General features: G+C 39.5%; 1 protein-coding gene and 2 pseudogenes across 1 annotated transcript; all 3 read right to left on the bottom strand.

The window, feature by feature from the left end:
* Positions 1-83: 83 nt before the first annotated feature.
* LOC105049500 (subtilisin-like protease SBT3) lies at positions 84-2619 on the bottom strand. Its single transcript, XM_010929154.3, is given in 2 exon segments — positions 84-2125; positions 2128-2619. Coding segments are annotated over 2 exon segments (2286 nt in total). The 5' UTR covers positions 2525-2619; the 3' UTR covers positions 84-236.
* A 625-nt stretch (positions 2620-3244) lies between these two features.
* LOC105049459 (probable receptor-like protein kinase At1g49730) overlaps positions 3245-22198 on the bottom strand; it is a 29442-nt pseudogene continuing 10488 nt past the window's right edge.
* Positions 18071-20317, bottom strand: LOC140859679 (uncharacterized; annotated as a pseudogene).

Here is a 22198-nt window from a genome sequence, read left to right as displayed (position 1 = left end):
GCTTAATTAGTTAAAGACCGAATCAAATTCGAAAGACTTAGCCGTGGTAAAATTGATCAGCTTAAGAATCAATCAAATTTAGAAGAGAATTTATAGCAAGATTAGCTTGATCGTGTGGATGTTATTATCAAATTCAGAAGAGTTCGTGATAAAACATCCGTTAACTTTATAGTTGCCAAGAAAGAGTCGAAAGAAAGCGCTCCGGATAATCGATGATTGACAATGCATTACTTTGCTTAGGGAGCAAAAGCAAACACTATGGGACTCCGGACCACGTGCCTTCCTCCGACCTCAGACCAGCTGAGAAATCCATAGCTTCCTTGGCTGCTGCTTCCTACTTGAACCTCCACGCTCACGGAAAACTTTTGCTTGCTATATTTCCCATCAAAAGATAGCGTTTGAGGTTCAACCACCACCTTCATGCCCACAGGGGCTGCCACCACCACACGGTAAGTTGATGGTCCATCGATGACGCTGGTCAGTACCCTGTTGAAGCTCCGTCGAGCGATGCTGGCCTTTCGATCAGAGATGACGATGAATGAAGGGTAGTTGAGGTCAAGATTAGCCTGACAAGTATAATCATTCCTCCTAATTATAATTCTGATTTCCGAGCTTGAGTAGTTTAGCCCGCAGAGGAAATCGACGTAGTCTTGGAAACCTATGTCATAGATGAGACCGGGGTCCATCGCCTTGTTAGGATTTATATGTCCTGCTCCAAAATCCAGCGGTGTCGCTGGTAGACCGGTTTCCAGATCAGTGATAGTTTGGTGCGTGTTGTCATGCACGTTGGCTGTTGTCATGATCGCCGAACGAATTGCTGCAGGGCTCCATTCTCTGTGCAATGATCTCAGCAATGCTGCCACCCCAACGACATGCGGTGAAGACATGGAAGTTCCGGAAAGGAGTAAGTAGTCCGAGATCAGAGGTTGTCGGCCAACCGACGTGATCTGGGAGAAAGGCCCCCGAGCCCATGCAGCCAAAACGTTCACGCCAGGGGCTAGGATATCAGGCTTCAGTATCTCCGGACTAATGGTGTAGGGTCCCCGCGACGAGAAGTCGGCCACCTTCGGTGCCGGCGTGGTGCCTACCTCCGTCAATTGGTACACGATGTCCACCGTCAGGTTCTGACCCTTGGTCTTCGCTACGTAGGTCTTGATCACCTTCTCATCCTCTGGTGTTACCACGACCAACGGCTCAGTGAAGTCCGTGAGCCACATGAAAGGCCACTGATCGGTGGCGATGATCGCGCCCTTGGCGCCGCTCCTTAGAACCTCATCCATCTGTTCCTTGACATCATTATCGATGTTATACGAGCAGAAAACAATCGTTCCATTGACATCTTTCGCATCAAGCGAGAAATGGCGGCAGTTCTCCTTTCTAGCATCGCCTAGGCCGTGGTATAGCGGTACGCCGGAGATGTACAAGCTCAGCGGATAGAACGAGTTCCCTCGAATGGTTGCGAAGTCTTGTCCGAGTGTTATCGAGGCAACGTAGTCTCTGTCAATGGTCCCAGCACCGACCGTCGTGATCCACGGTGCCCCGTTCGCTATAGTGGAGCGAACAGGACCACTATTGCCTGCGGAGCATGACACGAAGATCCCTTTCTCCATTGCGGCGAACGCTCCGAGTGCAATCGCATTGCTATGGTATGGAGTTTGGGGGAACCCGAGAGAGAGCGACATGAGATCGACACCGTCGGCAATAGCTTGGTCCATGCTAGCCAGCACATCGGTGGCCGGCAACTCGTGCGTGTCGCTCCGGTACGAGACTTTGTACATGGCTAACCTGGCCTTCGGTGCGATACCGATCGCATTGCCCTTTGCATACTCGAAATAGTCTGCTCCTGTGGACCTGGCACCGGCGGCGGTTGACGAGGTGTGCGTCCCATGTCCGAGGAAGTCCCTGGGCGAGTCGTAGTCCAAAGTCTTGGACACGTTGAGTCCCTTGCCGAAGAAGCGCGCACCGATGAGCTTTCGATTACAATCGGAGGAATTGAACTTGGTTCCCGTCTCGCACGTCCCCTTCCACCGCTCAGGGATGGGTGGCATCCCCTTGTCATCGAAGCTATCGCTCTCGGGCCAAATTCCGCTGTCGACCATGCCGATGATCATGTCATCCCCGAAGTGGACATGGGCCACAGGCCCAAGTGTTTGTTGAGGCCTAGGAACTTTGGGGTGTGGGTGGTGTGGAACCGGCCATAGGACTCCGGTTGGATGGCGACATGCCCCGGCATTCTAGCCAGGTGTTCGACGTGGGTCGATGAGAGCACAGCGCTGAATCCATGCATGACATGGCTGTAAGTGTAGAGATGTTCAGGGGGAGCGGTGCCAGGCGGCGAGGGAAGGGATGAGAGGATCGAGGTGTGCCAGTTTTCATGGGTGGAGAAGGGGACCGGCATAGCCGATGGATCCATGTGGATGATGTAGGGCCGGCGATCATCATCAAGAGGATAAGAGAGGACAATGCATGATAGAAGGAGCAGGAGATGGAGGAGGGATAGCTTGGATTGGGAGCTGGAAGCCATGCCCAAGTTAGGGAAGTTACTTAGAGCGAATGAAGTGAGTTACCATTTCTAACAGGTATATAAATCCCCATCTCCGCCATCGGTTGCTTGGTCATCTACGCTAAAAAAAATTGATTAGTGCAGGCCGGCACCCATTGCAGTCATCCAACTTCTTGGAACTTTTTTGGTTGGATGCTTTCACAGATCAAAAAATTGCCGTCCCACAGTTGGTGAAAGCTTGTAACAGCTACTCTAGTTTCGCGACTTCTTTTTCCATTTTTGCCCTGGAAAGTGTAAATGCGTCATAGAAACTCTGGAAGAGAATCTCCTCTATTTTCTCCAAAAGGCTGTCTAGTACCGTCCTAGATAATCTCCTCTATGTCCACCGCTTTTGATCCCCATGAGCAGTTAGATATTCTCAAATAATTGGATATGAACTACCTGGCAAATACTACAAGACTAGCAAAGAGTTCAGATAAGGGGTTAAGATACACAGTTCATCCTCGTTGTTGCAGAATTATTCGCAACCTAACTTTGCCCAATACACGCCAAATACACCAAAACTTGCTAGTAAAGCACAAATGACTATGTCAAACTCACAAATAAATATATCGCTCATCAGAAAACTACAATGTCTATCCCCTTGGTTTTCACTCAACTATCATCTACAACTAACTTTTTTTTGGACGCAACGAAAATTATTTACATATGAAATAATTTAGATTTCAGGTACATCTCTCATTTATTTCTTTAGATGATCTAATTGAGATCTTCTCATCAACAGCAGAACCATCCTGAATTTTTACAACAGTTTAAAACAGAGATTTTCGAGTCTTTAAAAAGTAGAACTCTTACTGACAACTGCAATTCCATGTTCGCACTGGAAAACCACTATTGGTCACATTTCTTCATCACATCCCTATTGATCTCCTGATTTCCCAAACAGGCTGGTTGCACAATAACATCAAAGACTAAAAAAGAACTCACGATTGAGAAAAAAATAAACTTAAACGGAGTAAAGGCCAGGAGGTGATTGTGGTGAACCACTCTCGAGCAAGACACTCCGGCTACAGCAAGATCTTGAAGTACTGGAAGAAGATTGAAGACACCTTGCATCGCCACTATAAGGAATCAATTCAGTTCGTTGCATCCTCACTTTAATACTCCTCTCCCCAACATGATTGCTGCCTTCATCTCCTGCAAGTTGTCCATAGTCATTGTGCACCGGATCAAATCTCGCAGAGAGCATTCTGAGCACTTGTTTGATCGATGGCCTTGCTCGCCCTTCCCTTTGGGTGCACCACTGTACGATCCCTACAATCAATTGGAGTTGTTCGAAGTCAAACGAGCCCCAATCACAGGATCCACCAATTCAGGCAGCCTGGAATCATTTATCATAAATTTCTGGGACCATGCCACCAGATTCTTGCTATCTTGTATCGCTCTCCTCCCAGTGACAAGCTCCAATAATAGCACACCATAGCTGTATATGTCACTCTTATCCGTCAGCTCTTGAGTAACCACATATTCAGGATCCATATACCCTGTAAGTGCGGATGTTGAAATCCTGAAGTTTCACATTTTGCAATTTTCCTATGCAATAGAAAACAATTCACAAGAAGACGTGCATAATCATTTCATACAATCCAACACACCTTAGCTCGGTTGGCATCCCTCTCTACTTGCGAGAGGCCCAGAATTCAAAATTGGTGGTGGTATTTCCACTGTATTTCTCAAAAAGCCAAAAAAAAAAATACATTTGATGAATTACATACAAAACATCATGGTTGTCATGGTTTAAGTTGGCCAGATCCCATAAACTAAAAGACATGCAAAATTAAGCATGTGGAGATCATCACATCATCTCTATGCCATATCCTGTGAAATTGGTGGTGCCTTCAGATCCTCTTCTTGCTACTACTATCCAATTCTTTTTTGGTGCCACTCACCCTTTTTCAACCTTTTAACCTATACCAAAGACCATCTCCACACAGGCATTGCTTCTATCCTCCAAACAGCCAAAACATATCAAACTTTTCACCCGGACTATATGTTCTGTCTGCACCACATAGGCATTTTAAATGTACCAAATTTTTGCCTGTTTCCTAATTTTACGACACATACACTTTGAAATCCAACCTCTGCAGTTCCCAAGCTCGTTTTAAACTCATTTCTTAACTTCGTTGCTCCATATTTTAACTTATAAAACAAAGCAGTCACAGTGATAGTGAAATAGTAATTACAGAATATTTTTTAAACTTCATTACCCATGGGCTCGTGTTGTTAAGTTATAGAACAATTGCAACGAAAGACTAATACTAGTGGATGCTTTTGTCCGTTAATTCTAAATGCAGCTTCAATAGGTCATATATTCACTAGTTAAAGTCTACATGCAAATGCAAATGATAAATAATATTTGTATGTCCCCAAGGAACCATAACTGGGCTGATATATTTTGGGATTTGCTAAGTTTTTAGTCAAAATTTTAAACTTATACATGACCATTTATTGATACACAGATCCATTTATGCCATATTATAGGCGAAGCCCCAGACCTCTTTTGAAGGAAGCAATGTCCCAGACCTTATAAGTAACATTTTCCTATCGACCAGAATATGATCCACAACAGTAAAAGCTCGTAGTTTTTGACAAAACCTAAAATAATTGCAAGGAATCTCACCTAGTTAACTTATTTTCTGTACAAATGGCCATTACTTACCAATAATCCTACCATATAGCAGCCATTAGGTAATAACTGACAATAATTATACAGTATTTTATTATGGAATTCAGTGTTATATACAATGAAACTCTACAAAGCTGGTTAGGAGCTTTTTCCCTTTTTCTGAGAAAAGTTAGGAATAGATTTCAGTAAGGCTGTTAAATAATGGCTCAGTTTAAAGGATCTGTGGTTTAACAGGATAATGAAATTCCTTTGGGCCAAACAACATAGAAGAAAAGCTCCGATCATTACTGGGATACGAGATTGAGATATTAGAATGAAAAAGCAAACTTGCCTATGCATTCTGGCTAGCACTATGAGACTGGAGCTCACAAAAGGGAAGCATGAACAATAATGATGGCATCTGCTGATAACAAGAGGTATAGACAAAAGCTTGATTGGTGGCAGTGGAGACAAAACGGGATACTTCTAGGACTTGTTTTATTTTACATTTTGGTACTAGTAAACCAATTTGAATTAGGATTAGTTAGTGTGATTGAAGTAGGAGGTCCAATTAGAATAAAGGAGGGCAGCTGAGCACCTCTGGATTTCCGCCAGGTGTTAGAAAAACCTTAAAAGGAAACATCAGTCTCCAAGGGAATCAAGTTCGTGTAAGTATTGGAGGTAGTCTGTACAAAATTGAGAGGGAGTCCATGTGTCCAAGACTCCACCAATTTATTATAAGAGCCATAAGATAGCACTAATGAAGCTTTATGGTCTTTTGGATCACCAAAATTTCATAGGACTGAGTAGTTTATTTTAAAGGAGTTTGTTTCAATAGCTATGATTGTCATAGCATGTCTTGATATGACAATTAATATGCGTACACCCAAAAGCTTTCTTACAGCTTGCGCCTACTGCAAGTTTCAAGTATCAATAGACAAACAATCAATCTATAATGCACGGAGAGTTTGGAAAGAGAAGAGATTTGGACTGCCAATAGATAGTTTTTTTTCAGAGGACTAGGATTGGTGGAAGCCTGGCAAAAATTCAGGGAGCGAGCAGGATCAACTCTAGGCATATTGTATCCACAGGAAGAGACTTTGCCAACACAACCAATTCGCACCCTACAACATGTGCTCCATGTATGGTTGTATGGTGTCTTTAAGTACTTTACAAGTCCAATGATGTGTGCAACTGCAGCCCAAGATATATTGGACATGCCCCTTATTAGCAGTTTGTTGCTTCATTTCATCATTTGATCTTAAAGTCACTACACAAATGACATTGTCAACAAACAAGAACAATGAGTTGACTTCTGATATAAAACAAGATTTTTAGATTAGCAGAATGCCTTGAACTTTTTCCATCATCATGAAAAATATAATTATATAGGATCAATGAAGAAGATGCGATGAGAGAAAATATAAGAAAGAACACAGTCAAAGAAAGTAGTTTAATATGTAAGTTATGAACATTGGATAAAATAGCCGCTAGTGCTATATTTATTTTCACTGCTACTGGGAAATATTTATAAAAAGATACTGGAAAAACCATGTAATATGGACAAGACACAGGATAAAATACCAACCTTACCTTATACCACTTCACCATGCTTTGACATCATATTATAAGACTTTTTTGTAAGTAGATCAAGGTGTTTCAAGAGGTTTCTCAAATTGTTAGGTGAAGTTCAATATCCATCAGAATATTTTTATACAACCATCAATTCAACATATTTCACCTAATTAAATTATGACCTATCACTCAGAAAGATTTGCTGAAGTTAAACCTGAGATAAGCTGTATATGAACATAGAGATTTCTGTATGACAGCCTACTGACACTGATCATAGATGTGCCAGAGATGGAAGATGCTTACCTGGAGTTCCCCGTATATCCGTGTTCACTGGTTCAAAGCTGATTGCTCCATATCTTGAAGCATGTGCAAGACCAAAATCAGCAACCTACATACAACCCAATTGCTGTTATTCTTGAAACGAATGAACTGAAACATAACATCAGAAACCAATCTAAATATGTACCTTTGCTACAAAGTTCTCATCCAACAGAATATTGCTGGACTTAATGTCTCGATGGCAAAGGGGAGGATCACAATAGAAATGAAGGTACTCCTGCATTTGCAAACCAATGAGGTACTATTTTGGGGAGAAAAGATCTAACAATAAGAATTTTGTCCATCTGAATAGAAGACTAGCCAAATACCTAGCTTCAACCATGTCTAATTAGTACATTAGTTCATATCACAAAAAAAATACTTGTCAATATTATACCAGTTTGACTATCAGAAGAAGAGCACTAATCCTAATACTAATTGCACGTAACAAGATGCCAACTGAAGAAGAAGAAAACTGAAGTTCAACTTTGATCTCCCTTCTACAATTCTGGATTAGATATTTAAGAATTAAGAGCATACTCCCTCAATGAAGTCGGGAAAGCCTCCATTTAACACTAAAATAATTAAGGCAAATCCCAGTCATATCCCAAACCTCAAGGGCTAGTTTAGTTCCCAGGCACTTCCATAACCTTGTGAAATCTGACCACAATCAGATTAGTCCCGAAAAGAAGCATCCTGCATATACAAGTTAGAGACTGAAGGTGGTGATATACCTATTCAACTTCTATTGCTGGTTGGGCAATTGGAGAAGAAGAGGACTACTGACCTCCATGAGACACTTCTTTGCCCAATGTTTTCTTTTCTCCTATCTCCCTCATCTTTAATTGAGTTGATAGTTTTTCATCGCAACTTTACAGCTCAAATATATCAATGGTCTTTAGGACTATGGAGCCAGGACATGCCATAAACAATGCATTCTTTTCTTCTATCATCTTAGAACATTGATCATGCTTAGCAACATAGACATGTTATTGCTATTTTTTCTAAAGTTTTTTTACCAATAAAAGATGACTTTCCATGATGTTTTCTTGGATTATGTTCATGTTCATTTTCATCTAGCATGCTGAAACATACAGAAACCTCATGGAATGCATATCCAAATTGTTTCTGTTATATTTGGCTCCAAATCTTATTTCCTTTTCCGTCTCCCGTGATATCAAGGAATTCTACACCGGTTGAATCTCTATTTTAAGAAGGACTTCCATCTTTATAAGGAGGCCGTGGGCATCCTTTTGTTTGACAAGGGGTTCGATTGAGAGAAGATTGGTTCTAGGGGCTCTTGTGCTATTTTGGCTTTCTTTTGCTAGGTTTCCCGTGTGTGGACCTGTTCTCTGGCTGATCTCTCTCTCTCGCCTGTGCTTCGGTGTGGGCCTGTTCTCTGGTTCTCTCTCTTGCTTATGCTTCTTGTGCGGGCCTGTTTCTAGCTTCATCTCTTGTGCGCGGGTGTTCTGCTCTCTGACCGATCTGCTCTCTGGCCGATTTATTGCCTGTGCCCCGTGTGCTGGTTGCTGGCCTGCCTCTGTTGGTCTTCGGTTGGTGGTCTACCTGCCTTCCTTCTCCTCGATTTCACAGATACTTTGTGCTGCTACGGCTGGTAAGGAGGTATCATCTTGATTTTTTGCCGAGGGTTGAGGAAGGTATCTTCATCAGGTATTGTTTATTATCTTGATCTATTGCCGAGGCTGAGATTGGTTGATCCGATTGGATCTTGGTTGCCTTCTATTCGATATATTGTTGCCTTCTTGTGGGATTCGGAAAAAGGTATTTTATACCTCATATTGTACCTATTTTTCGGGACGGATTTATAGTGGATTGCTCCTCCTCCCCGTGGATGTAGGCCTTTTGTGCCGAACCACGTAAATCTTGATTCTTTGTCTTTGTTTATTTATGCCTGCAATGTGTTTGGTGAATTGTCTCAAAGAAATTAGATATTAGATCACAAGCCCAGATCGATCCAATCCGGTGCGCGTTGATCCAACAATTGGTATCAGAGCTCTTAGATGGCTGGTGACAAGAAACCAAGTTTCTCAATGGCTAATGATCCGGTATCTGTCTCTCACTCCACCACCGTCAGGCATGAAGTGGCCGTCTTTGATGGCACGGGAGATTTTTCACTATGGAAGGTAAGGATGAAATATCTGTTAGTTAAAGAAGGTGTTGCAAAAGCCCTTAAGGGTATAGATTCAATTCCGGGAGATAATGAAGCTGTTAAAGAAGAGATTAACGAGAGAGCCCTAGGAACCTTGTTTTCAGGTTTGAGTGATAAAGTCCTTCGTAATGTTGTGGAACTAGACACAGCCCAAAGTGTATGGGAAAAACTAGACAGTTTATACATGACAAAATCCCTGACCAATAGATTATATTTGAGGGAAAAATTACACACATTTCGTATGACAGAAGGAACTTCACTTAAAGATCACTTGGATGAGTATAATAAGCTCCTGTTTGATCTAGTAAATGTTGGTGTCGATGTAGATGAAGAAGATAAGGCTTTGATTCTAATTTACTCTTTGCCCAAGTCATTTGAGCATATTACCACTACCATGCTTTATGGAAGAGAAACAATAAGTCTTGAAGAAGTAGAAGCTACTTTGTTATCCAATGAACTTAGATTAAAAGTACAGCTTCAGCATCAGGCTCAGACTTCAGCTCAAGGTCTTGTTGTTAGAGGTAGAGATGAACAGAAAAAGGGTGGACAAGGTAGGAGTAAGTCCAAAAATAGATCAAAGTCTAGGCCTAAAAGACCAGGTATTTGTCACTACTGCAAAAAGCCAGGTCACTGAAAATCTGAGTGTAGACTTCTACAATCTAAAAGGGAAAAGGAACAAAAGGATAAAGGAACAATCTCTGATACAGCATCAATTGCAGTTTCTTCAAGAAGTCATAGCAGTATATCAGATGATGCAGTATTCACAGCTGCCTGCAGTGTTAGTCATACTGACACTTGGATAGTGGACTCTGGAGCATCTTTCCACATGACACCTCACAAGGAATGGTTCTCTTCCTTTAGATCTTGTGAAGGTGGTACTGTTCTTCTTGGAGATGATGGCATCTGTAATATAGAAGGTATTGGAACAATTCAAATTAAATCAAATTCAAATACCATGGTGATATTGGATGATGTCAGATATGTTCCTAAATTAAAAAAGAACCTTCTCTCAATACATGCCTTTGACAGAGCAGGATATGAGGGCAGATGGGGTAGAGGATCTATTACTATCAATAAAGGGGTATTAACTTTATTAAAAGATAAATTAAGTGGAACCCTTTATTACTTGGATGGCAGTACAGTTGTTGGTCAGGCATCAACAGTACAATCTTCTCTTGAGCAGTTGACACACTTATGGCACCAGAGATTAGGACACATTTCAGACAGAGGTCTACAGGAGCTGAGCAAACGTGGTCTGCTGAGAGGTCAGAAGATTGGTGCACTTGGATTCTGTGAGCACTGCATATTTGAAAAACAACACAGAGTCAGCTTCACTACAGGCGTGCACAGGACAACTGGTATATTAGACTATATTCATTCTGACCTATGGGGACCTACCCCAATTATATCCAAGGGTGGATCAAGATATATACTCACTTTTATTGATGATTACTCCCGAAAAGTCTGGATATACACCATTAAAAATAAGAGTGATGTATTTGAAACATTCAAATGGTGGAAGTCTATGGTCGAGAGGCAAACTGAAAGGAAGGTGAAAACTTTTCGGACTGATAATGGTTTAGAATTTTGTTCTATAGAATTTGATGACTTTTGCAAGACAGAAGGCATTATCAGACATATAACAACAGTGGGTACACCTCAACAGAATGGTGTGGCAGAACGCATGAACCGGACACTATTAGAGAGAGTCAGATCTATGCTATCTAGTTCAGGATTAAGTAGAGATTTTTGGGCAGAGGCCGCTCACACAGCCTGCTATGTTATAAACCGATCTCCAGCATCAGTATTAAGTATGAAGACTCCCGAAGAGATGTGGACAGGAAGACCTGCAGACTATTCAAAACTCAGAATCTTTGGGTGCCCAGCTTATGCATATGTAAAAGATGGGAAGTTGAACCCTCGGGCTAAAAAGTGCATATTTATTGGATATGCATATGGGGTAAAAGGCTACAGATTATGGTGCACAGAACCTGGATCTCAAGGATTTCTAGTCAGCAGAGATGTGACATTCCATGAGACAGCCATTGATTCAAGGCAGCTACAGCCTAATTCTTCTCAAAGTGATCAGGATCGGGGTCAGCAGGATAGGAAGGTTGTAGACATTGATCAGACTGTTAAATCACAACAACAACAGACAGATGCACAGATTCAGACTCAGGAGGAGGTGACATTACAAGATCAGGATCAGATTGAGAGTATTGCCACTCGCAGACCAAAGCGTCAGATCAGAGCACCTCAAAGGTATGGTTTTGAGGATTCTGCTTGTGCTGAGTTAGTCTATTATGCTCTGAGTGTTGCAGACACCATTGGTGATGAGCCGACCACATTTCAGGAGGCCATTAGTAGTTCACGAGCTGATGAATGGACCATGGCTATGGTTGAAGAACTTCAGTCTCTAGAAAAGAATCAGACTTGGGAGTTAATCAAATTACCAAAAGGAGAAAAGGCAATTGGCTGCAAATGGATCTTCAAAAGAAAAGAAGGAGCCACTCCTCAGGATTTTAGATATAAGGCCAGGTTGGTAGCAAAGGGATACAGTCAACGAGAGGGTATTGATTACAAGAAGGTATTTTCTCCTGTAGTCAAACACTCATCTATCCGTGTGTTACTTGCTTTCGTTGTTTCTCAAAATCTGGAGCTGGAACAACTAGATGTTAAGATAGCCTTTCTTCACGGTGATTTAGAGGAACAGATCTATATGCAACAACCACCTGGTTTTGAGGTTCCAAATAAAGAAGATCATGTATGCTTACTCAAGAGATCATTATATGGTCTCAAGCAGTCTCCAAGACAGTGGTACCGCAAATTTGACAGATTTATGGTTGACCATGGATACAGTAGATCTCCATATGACAGTTGTGTGTATCACCAGCAGCTTTCAGATGGGTCCTTTTGTTATTTGTTATTATATGTGGATGATATGCTAATTGCAGCCAAAGACATGATAATCATCCAGAAACTGAAAGCCGAGCTCAGTACTGCATTTGATATGAAGGACCTTGGACCGGCAAAGAAGATACTTGGGATGGAGATTATTCGTGACAGACAGTCAGGTAGACTCTTCCTTACTCAGCATAGTTATATTGAAAAAGTCTTGGACAGATTTGGTATGTCTACAGTCAAGCCTGTCACTACCCCCTTTGCCAGTCATTTTAGACTTTCTGCCAGAGACTCTCCTCAGACTGAGGATGAGGAGAGATATATGTCTAGAGTGCCATATGCGAGCGCAGTTGGCAGCATCATGTACGCGATGGTCTGCACTCGACCTGATATTTCACAGGCAGTAAGCGTAGTGAGCAGATATATGGATAAACCTGGAAAGGCTCACTGGTCAGCTGTGAAATGGATACTTAGATATCTGAAAGGCACTTCTAAATTGGGATTGATATTTTCTACACAGAATAATTGCATAGTTACAGGATTTTGTGATTCAGATTATGCTTGTGACTTGGACAGGAGAAGATCTTTGACAGGATATGTGTTTACTCTTTCTGGATGTGCAGTCAGTTGGAAGGCTACTTTGCAGTCTACAGTTGCTTTATCTACCACTGAAGCAGAATATATGGCATTGACAGAGGCAGCAAAGGAAGCTATTTGGTTAAAAGGGTTAGTACAGGATTTGGGTCTCGAACAGGATTGTTTAGACATTCATTGTGACAGTCAGAGTGCTTTGCACCTTGCCAGAGACCAGATGTATCATGAACGAACAAAACATGTAGATGTCAGATATCACTTCATCAGAGACCTAGTAGAGAAAGGTAATGTCAGACTTCAGAAAATATATACTGCCCATAATTCAGCTGACATGTTCACTAAACCAATCCCTGCAATTAAGTTCAGGAATTTTCTGAACTTGATTGGAATAAATATTTGGTAATGCCCTGCGGGGCTTGTGGTGAGGAGGAGGTTATAAATTTTTCCATATGATATAAAGGTACAATATTTGTCGCAAGGAGGAGGATTGTTATATTTGGCTCCAAATCTTATTTCCTTTTCCGTCTCCCGTGATATCAAGGAATTCTACACCGGTTGAATCTCTATTTTAAGAAGGACTTCCGTCTTTATAAGGAGGCCGTGGGCATCCTTTTGTTTGACAAGGGGTTCGATTGAGAGAAGATTGGTTCTAGGGGCTCTTGTGCTATTTTGGCTTTCTTTTGCTAGGTTTCCCGTGTGTGGACCTGTTCTCTGGCTGATCTCTCTCTCTCGCCTGTGCTTCGGTGTGGGCCTGTTCTCTGGTCTCTCTCTTGCTTATGCTTCTTGTGCGGGCCTGTTTCTAGCTTCATCTCTTGTGCGCGGGTGTTCTGCTCTCTGGCCGATCTGCTCTCTGGCCGATTTATTGCCTGTGCCCCGTGTGCTGGTTGCTGGCCTGCCTCTGTTGGTCTTCGGTTGGTGGTCTACCAGCCTTCCTTCTCCTCGGTTTCACAGATACTTTGTGCTGCTACGGCTGGTAAGGAGGTATCATCTTGATTTTTTGCCGAGGGTTGAGGAAGGTATCTTCATCAGGTATTGTTTATTATCTTGATCTATTGCCGAGGCTGAGATTGGTTGATCCGATTGGATCTTGGTTGCCTTCTATTCGATATATTGTTGCCTTCTTGTGGGATTCGGAAAAAGGTATTTTATACCTCATATTGTACCTATTTTTCGGGACGGATTTATAGTGGATTGCTCCTCCTCCCCGTGGATGTAGGCCTTTTGTGCCGAACCACGTAAATCTTGATTCTTTGTCTTTGTTTATTTATGCCTGCAATGTGTTTGGTGAATTGTCTCAAAGAAATTAGATATTAGATCACAAGCCCAAATCGATCCAATCCGATGCGCGTTGATCCAACAGTTTCAACCATGCGTTGGATGAAATCTTAATCATCTAGATGGTTTTTGAAGGGTATGCCAAGAGAGAGAGAGAGAGAGAGAGAGAGAGAGAGAGAGAGAGAGACTTTAATCAAGCTACAGTTGATTATCTAACTTTACTACTTTGTTATCATTGTTGCCATTGATTTTGTTTGGAGTATGTCTGGCATATTTTATACATTAAAATAGTTTCCTATGGTTACCCCCTTAACAATTTCTCAACTCCCCCCCTAGGGTTAAAATCAGCTGATATGTAGGTTGCAGATTCACTCCAGAATGGGTAAAATGAATTCTGTTGCTTTAGTACTTCAGTTAATAAGTCATGTTAATAATATCTCAGAAATCTAAAGAACACCAACAAGCACAAGTATATTATGGTATATAAATGAAGGAGATACATAAAGCACTATAGAAACTTCAGGATGAAAATTATGAGCTAGGCAATGAAGACATGGCAGAGGATAGCAGAACAAAAACTAAGTTGGAAAGGTTCAGAAAACCAATACCAGAAAATTCAGTTATTTAGGCAATTTCTCGCCTGAGCAACAAATAAATATCAACGAAAAGGAGCATATGCATGATATTCATTTCATACAAAAGAAGAAGATGTAACAATAGAAAGAGACCTTTTTATTTCAACTGAAAAAAAAATGCAATGGGATCCATGACTCGAACTTAATTGCAAAGCATAGAATGGTAACATCCACCCTTTAAGCCTATACTTGGTGTATTTGTCACAGATAAGATAGGAGTGAAGACAAATGAATATTTAAATAAAAATCTACCATAAATTCAGAAATCAACTTCAGGTGAATATATATGAAGGGACACTTGATTGAAATTATAACAAGACTCACAAATTTAATTATGTTAATCATTTCCAGAAGCATAGTTTGAATGTACAAAATAGAAAGGCTAGGAATGAATACGAAATGAAATCTTAGAACAAAATTCTACAATAAACTCAGAATTCACTTTCAGAGAAGGTACATGCAGTGAAACATCACTGAGGTTATGACAAGGCTCACAATTTTGATTATGTTGGTCATCACTAGTGTCAATTTCACTGCACAAAGGAATGAGATGTCTTAAGTAGCAAACAGGTGGGATGAATGGAATGAAGATAGGCCTCAGAAGTTTCATGCAATTATTGGTCATCTGAGACTGCAATAAGACCATTCTAGTCCAGGTATCAGCAAGACCATTCTAGTGTAGGTATCAACACAATGGGCAATGAAAGAGATACATGAGCTTAAGACTATTATGGCAGATGAATCCTGAAGCAGATGCTAAAGCTATAGCAGAAATTGAAATAATATCCTACAACACATGAAGCTTCAGAGTAGCATGAATGGACAAGAAAGAGGAAGACCAATTGAGAGTACCATTCATATGTAATGTAGACTAGAAGCCAGCTTTTTAAGGTGATCTTGGATTCAGGTTGACATCTCAAAGCATTTGGAGCCAAACTGAACTTGGACGAAAGCAAGAAAAAAGGATTTATACAGTCTTCAATGGGCTGAAGGCCTTGGATATGTTGCAGCATGATATATGATCTAACCCTAAAATTATAATATTTCTTTTTTAAAGTTTTTTCTTTGGTTGTGCCAGTAATAAGCTTTACCAGAGCATTGGCTACATCAATGGCAATTTGTACTCTAGTCTTCCAGCTCAATGGATTCCTCCCTGGAGCTGCATAGGCAAAAGGAATTATTAAAATAAAAAAATAAAAATAAAAACTCAAAAGAGAACCAGAAACTAATGGAAGGATTACAATGAAGATGATCCTTTAGGCTTCCATTTTCCATGTATTCATACACCAGAAAACTGCAAATCACAATCAAAGGAAAAAAGACATCAGATTGCAACACCATTGCCATCTCAGGAAGAAAAAAATATGGTGTTGGAAAGGAGAACAGGTACCTCTCATTCCTCTCAACACAGAAACCTTTCAGAGCAACAAGATGGCGATGGTGCAGTCTGGAAAGAAGCTCCATTTCTCGGCAAAATTCATCATCACCTTGTTTTGAAACTTTGTCCATCCGTTTCACAGCAGCCAAGGAACCGTCACTGAATTGAGCCTTATAAACAGTTCCAAAACCACCTTTTCCAATGACAGCACTGAAATTCTCCGTCGCCTTCATGGTTTCCCTATAGCTGAATCGTCGGAAAACCGGTGATGGACCTGCACAATGATCTATGTAAAAGTTGATTGTCCACAGAATCAAAAGGATGCCAGAGGAAGGTCCCCACAAACAGCCACTGGATAGAGTAGACCATCAAGGTCATTGTACAATAAGGTTAGCAATCATCTTGTATAGAAAAGCTACATGGATGTTTTCCCCTTTTTGGCTAGTAAACATTTTTTGATTTCATCATATGCCAATCTGATCTTCAGGATTATTGAGTCGAAGCAAACCCTAATGAGCCAAGGATCATAACCCAGGTTTTAAAACTTGGTATCTGTTTCAGTTTCACTCCCCTACATAGAGTTTCATTCTCAAACATTCTCAGAAGCTTCATCAGTATCACTCCAAGTTTCTGAGTCTTGACCAAAAGAAAGTCAAAAGAAATACTAAATAATATAAAATTTAAGAAAAATTAAAGTTATTTTACATAATTTTATTGTGTTTTGAGTTATCTAGAATTATACGTTTTTATAGACTGGGTAATTTTATACCGAAACTAAATTTCTAGAAGTTTAATGCATAAAAACATGTCACAAGAACATATTAATTTACTAAGTATCATTACCAAATATTACACAATCCAGCATAACTAACACAACAAATACAAAAGAGTATAAAACTAATTACATATACCTATTTAGTGCCACTTTTGTAGAAATAGCCTCTCTGCGAACATGGGGATAAGGCTGCATAGATCTGGCCCTCCTCAAACTCTACAGTGGCCGGAGCCTCATGCACTAGGCTTCTTTTTTGTTTAGTGCCACTTTTAATAAGCAAAAGAAGAAAAGTGACTGGTATGGAGGTTATGCCAATAGCCTCTCATGTGCCCTAAAATTCTAAAAAGTAATAAAATTTCCCTATCTCCTCAAATCAGACATGCATGCATCATTTCATGTTGCAATCTTACATATAGCTTAAACACACATCACATAAATGTATCGACACCTTGATGGATTAAAGTTCAACTAACCCACCATGTTAAATTAATTAAAAAAACTAAGAATAACATAGCTTAGATAAATGTGGTTGAGTAATATTTGATAAATTTTATAAAACATAAAACATATTTACTTGTTAAACTAAAATAAATAAGAGTAGTTTCTATCGGTTCCAACCAAAAATGACGGAAACCAGCCAAAATTGCCAAAACTAGTCAGACCCACTCAAACTACTGAAACCAGCCAAAAACACCTGAAATTGAATGAAACTGAAAACTCTGGTCAGTTTTTGGATTTGGTTCAGCTTAGACATATAAGTCTTACATGAACTTCAAAGCTTGATCAAAGCCAAACAATTTTGACAAAAATAAAATGCAACTTTCTACTGGTTGCCAACATCATAAACTCAGCAAAATTTATCATTTATTTTCTTTTCAAGGTCCTAGTTCAAGGTCTGCTGTATCGGTACCGATGCACGTACCAACATCGGGCTGGTACATTATGGTACCGGTACCATACCGACACACGGTACGCTCCGACGTACCGGTTCGATACCGGTATAATTTTTTTGTTTTATTTTTTTTTTTTTGATCTTCAAGTTATTAATTCATAATTATAATCCCAAAATTATATTATATTGCATATTATTGATATATTTGGATTCAATTTTTGAGTTCGGTAACGGTACAGGAACTCTTGATCCAAAATCTCAAATATATATTTATTTACATTATATTACAACTCTATCATCCTAAAATTAAAAAAATACATATATAAATGTGCATTAAAATGTATCTAAACTTTTAAAGTACAAAGCACAAAAAATGATATACTAACCTCAAGATCTGTTCTGCATTTAATATTTCGTCGAGTGTCTGTGACGCTTGTAGATATCTGGATCATTGACATAGTCTGGAGGAACATCAGTCCATTGCTCTAACCAAGATGCACTGTACTCTTGAATATTCATCCCATAAGGCATCCTCTCTGGATTGTAAGACATCTCAGATCTCTCACTCAAACTCTGACTTTGAGAAGTATCCTCGGGATATGATATGATTGTAAAGGAGCCCATCCAAATATGCCGGTAGCAAAATCTGATCCATAAGATGCTCCAGGCTACATAGGGTAGTAACCACTAGAAGACGATACTTTGGATGCACCATATCTATATGGATCATAAGGTGGCTACAGATAATAGGATCCATAATGCGAGGATGATCCAGATACATCCATGAATTCTACTCCACATGCAAGATCGTTTGTAGCTGCATCGTGTGCTGGACGACCTCTAGGAGTCCGTCATCTATATGAAATTGACTTCTCATGATCTCTACCGACTCGTCTACCATGGTCCCTATCTTGTATAGCATGTGTAAACTGAGACTCACCGATTTATCGAATATCACCCTACGGCTGTATCTCATAAACAGTGATCTCCTATCCTTCAGTTTCTCCCTGATCATCAGATCCATGACCACTACTACTAGTATCATCATCACTCTTTCTGATCTCCGAATCTGAGTCAAATAGCTCTTGTACTCTCGAGAGTAGTGCACGTGCAACTGTCTTTTCTTTTTCTCTCCTTGTGCCCCTCTGTGACTGAGTTTTCTGTGATTGGGAGGATGGATGTCTTATTGCTGACTGCCAATCTCGTCTAAATATTTGTCGCTCAAACCTCTGCGAGGATGTATCGGACATCAAGTTATGTGATGAATGAGTCCCTGTGTCCCCTCAAACTGTGGCTGATCAGCTGGAATCTTATATGAAATATTTCTTTCTACCCATGGCCCTGGATCTATCATGATCTCCCTAGCTACCATACTGGCTGATCGTGGAAGAGATTCTGGTTCATCAAGCTCTGGCTCCTGCTGCTGATCTGTAAGCCAATCGATGATCAGATCGTCTCCTCGTCAGCATAATCATCTAGTGTCAGATCAGTGTATTTCAGTTGTACTTCCTTCTGAATGCATTTTAGTCTCAACCTCAAATTATAGTGAACATATACAAGATCATTGAGACGCTTTTGTGTCAGATAATTTCTCTGTTTGCTGTGGATAAGGATGAAAGTCGATCAATTATGCTCAGCCATTAGCAGAGACCATCTGAAAAAAATGCAGACAGTCACACCTCTCAAATATTCTGCAAACATTCTAAAATGAATCCACGATTCAGCTGCAAAAGCAAAATTACATATCAAATTTTATGATATTATTAGATACTTGATGTCAATCTATGCTGCTCGTTATTGATATGTAATTTATCTGGATTCATTTATTTTTTACTTATGACAACTGATGGGACTCCAAAGCTATTTGATCCCTCTCTAAACTATTTTGTCTGTAAAAAATATATTTATTAAATTTATAAATATATCATTGAGTACAGATCGAATTCAGTTGAATAATCACATCTATTTTAAACTAGCATACCTCTTGCAAACACAACGATGCGATTTTTGAATCAGACACCATCTTATATATCACATTACGAAGAGCAGCAAGAAGCTCATTATCTATATCTATCTCAGAAATGGTATACTGAAATCTCGGATTCAAATAATAAGCTGCAGATAAATTTTATAATTAATTAAGTACACTTTTACAAATATAAAAAAAAATATGTTAAAATATTTTTGAATTCGTGCTTATCGGTTAGATACAAATTTCTACCCATCTGATAGTCCCAATGATGCTTAATGATGTTAATAAATTCTTGAGCATGCTTCGGATCATTCACACTGATCTATTTCTTTGCCCTCTCCATCATGTAATATAAAAAGCCCATCTGGGGGTATCTTTCACTATCCACGGTGCAAAATATCTCATATAATGGCTTAATAACCTTTACTATCTTCTCAGCCCGCTGCCAAAATGACTGACTCGTCATCAAGTTCTCCATATGACTTCCATCAGTGCCGGTCCTCGCATATCTACTCTCCTGTCACTCGACACTGACAAACATCTGACGTAAGACTGCTTTCTTCTGAAGAAGATTATCAAGTACTATACAGTTGGTAGCAAATCGTGTGATACCCAGCCTTAAGATCTCCCCCCAGTATACATTCGCATCAATGAAAAGATCCATGTGTGATTATAGATGAATCTAGTAACTGGACAATCTCCACTACCTGCTACAACCTACGAATCTTCTCAATATCCATCAATATAAGATCAATACAATGTGCAGTACATGAGGTCCAGTATATCTGCAATCGCTGCTCCATCAGCAACTCTCCGACAGCCTTATATTGTGGTCCATTATCTGTGATGACCTGCATGACATAGTGCTCATCCACTGAATCAATCACCTCTTCCATCAGACCAAGGATATATGTGGCATCGTACATTTTATCTGAAGCATCAATTGATTTGTGAAAAAATATTTTTCCATCACAGTATGTCAAAAATTTAATGATGTTCTATCTAATAGGACCGATTCAACCATCACACATCACTGTCAGTCCGTATGTAGGTCATTTATTCTTGTAAGAAGCAATCCATCTTTGCAGATCCTCTTTGTTACTGTCAAAAAGCTGACCATAGATGTTCTTAGGTCCTGATAGATCTACACCCTGGCTGGCAGCCTCTATGGCTGAAATAACATATCGATAGAAAGGATTGCTTGCTGCATTTGCTAAAATATGGCTGAAATAAAATCATGATCCAATAGCTCGCCACATATCCTTCTTCTTATCTTTTTTCACTATAGTGTCAATCCTCTGCTGCTGTGAATTTTTGTTGAAAAAAATATGTGGATCCAAATCATAGATGATGGCTCCTGCTGAAATATCTTTAGAGGATCTCCTCCTACTGCCAAAAATTTCCAACAAAGATGACATACTGTATCTGCTCTCTCTACCATCGGGCTCTCTGACTGAGGTAGTCCTCTTGAACTCGAATCTTTCCTTACTGATCGCTAATCTAGACCTCGATTCATAGCATGATGATCCAAATCACTCTCTATATCTGGCCATCTCCTCCTGCCAGTACTAATCAGCCAAGCTCGTCTGAATGGCAGCCTCAATATGTGCCTCCTCATCATCTGGAGCGGAAGCCTCCTCTAACTATCTAGAGTGATAAGAAGATAGCTCTGCAGCTCGATGGTCCACTTCTATTCTCTTCTGCTTTGTCCTTTTCTTCGCTGCTTTTGAATCAGCGAAGTGCTTCTTCATTAACTGTCAGACCTTCTGTAGGCATTTTTGACACATGAACACATCAGGATAACCACCAACTAGGTACTGCTTCAATCTAGTCACCCTTCCTCCTTTGAACTCTGTGTTACACCATTTGTATTTTCAATGATTCCGAACCAAGAACATCTCGCCATGATCTCAACTAATGTCACGCTCTGAATCTTTCTTCTTACTCATTTCTGCAAGTATAACAAAATACAACAGTTTAATAATTATTAAAAAATATTATATATAAATTTAAAAAAAAATTAATAATAATTTTAAAACTCATAAATTTAAAAAAAATATGTTATATGCTTCAAATAATATTTTTGAATTAACTATAATATAATACTAATTTTACATATTTTTTATTTGATAATATTTTTTATTATCCAAATAATTATAAAAATATTTTTTAATTTCAAAATTTTAAAAAAAATTGAGGTTAGATTTAAGTAGCTTGAATCATTCCAAACATGATTATGAAACTCTGATTTTTTATTTTTTTAAATTTATTTTTTAATAATTTTTTTATGAATAAATATATAAATATTTTAAAAATATATAATTAATGAAAATCAATAATTTTGATGTCATCATGTAGATCTTCCAAAGATCTATCACATAAGATCAAATCATACCAAAATCACAAAATTTTGGCATGATTTCGTCTTATTTTCATACTTCTTCGTTCTTATCCTTTTTTTTAACAACAAAAACATAAAAAATAAAATATTTACTAAAAGAATAATACATTACCTTATTTTCGATCAAAAATTAGCATCTCCTCG

The sequence above is a fragment of the Elaeis guineensis genome, chromosome 8 (genome assembly GCF_000442705.2).
Source record: "Elaeis guineensis isolate ETL-2024a chromosome 8, EG11, whole genome shotgun sequence".
Classification (NCBI taxonomy): Eukaryota; Viridiplantae; Streptophyta; class Magnoliopsida; order Arecales; family Arecaceae; genus Elaeis; species Elaeis guineensis.
This window is presented reverse-complemented; position numbering and strand designations above follow the sequence as displayed.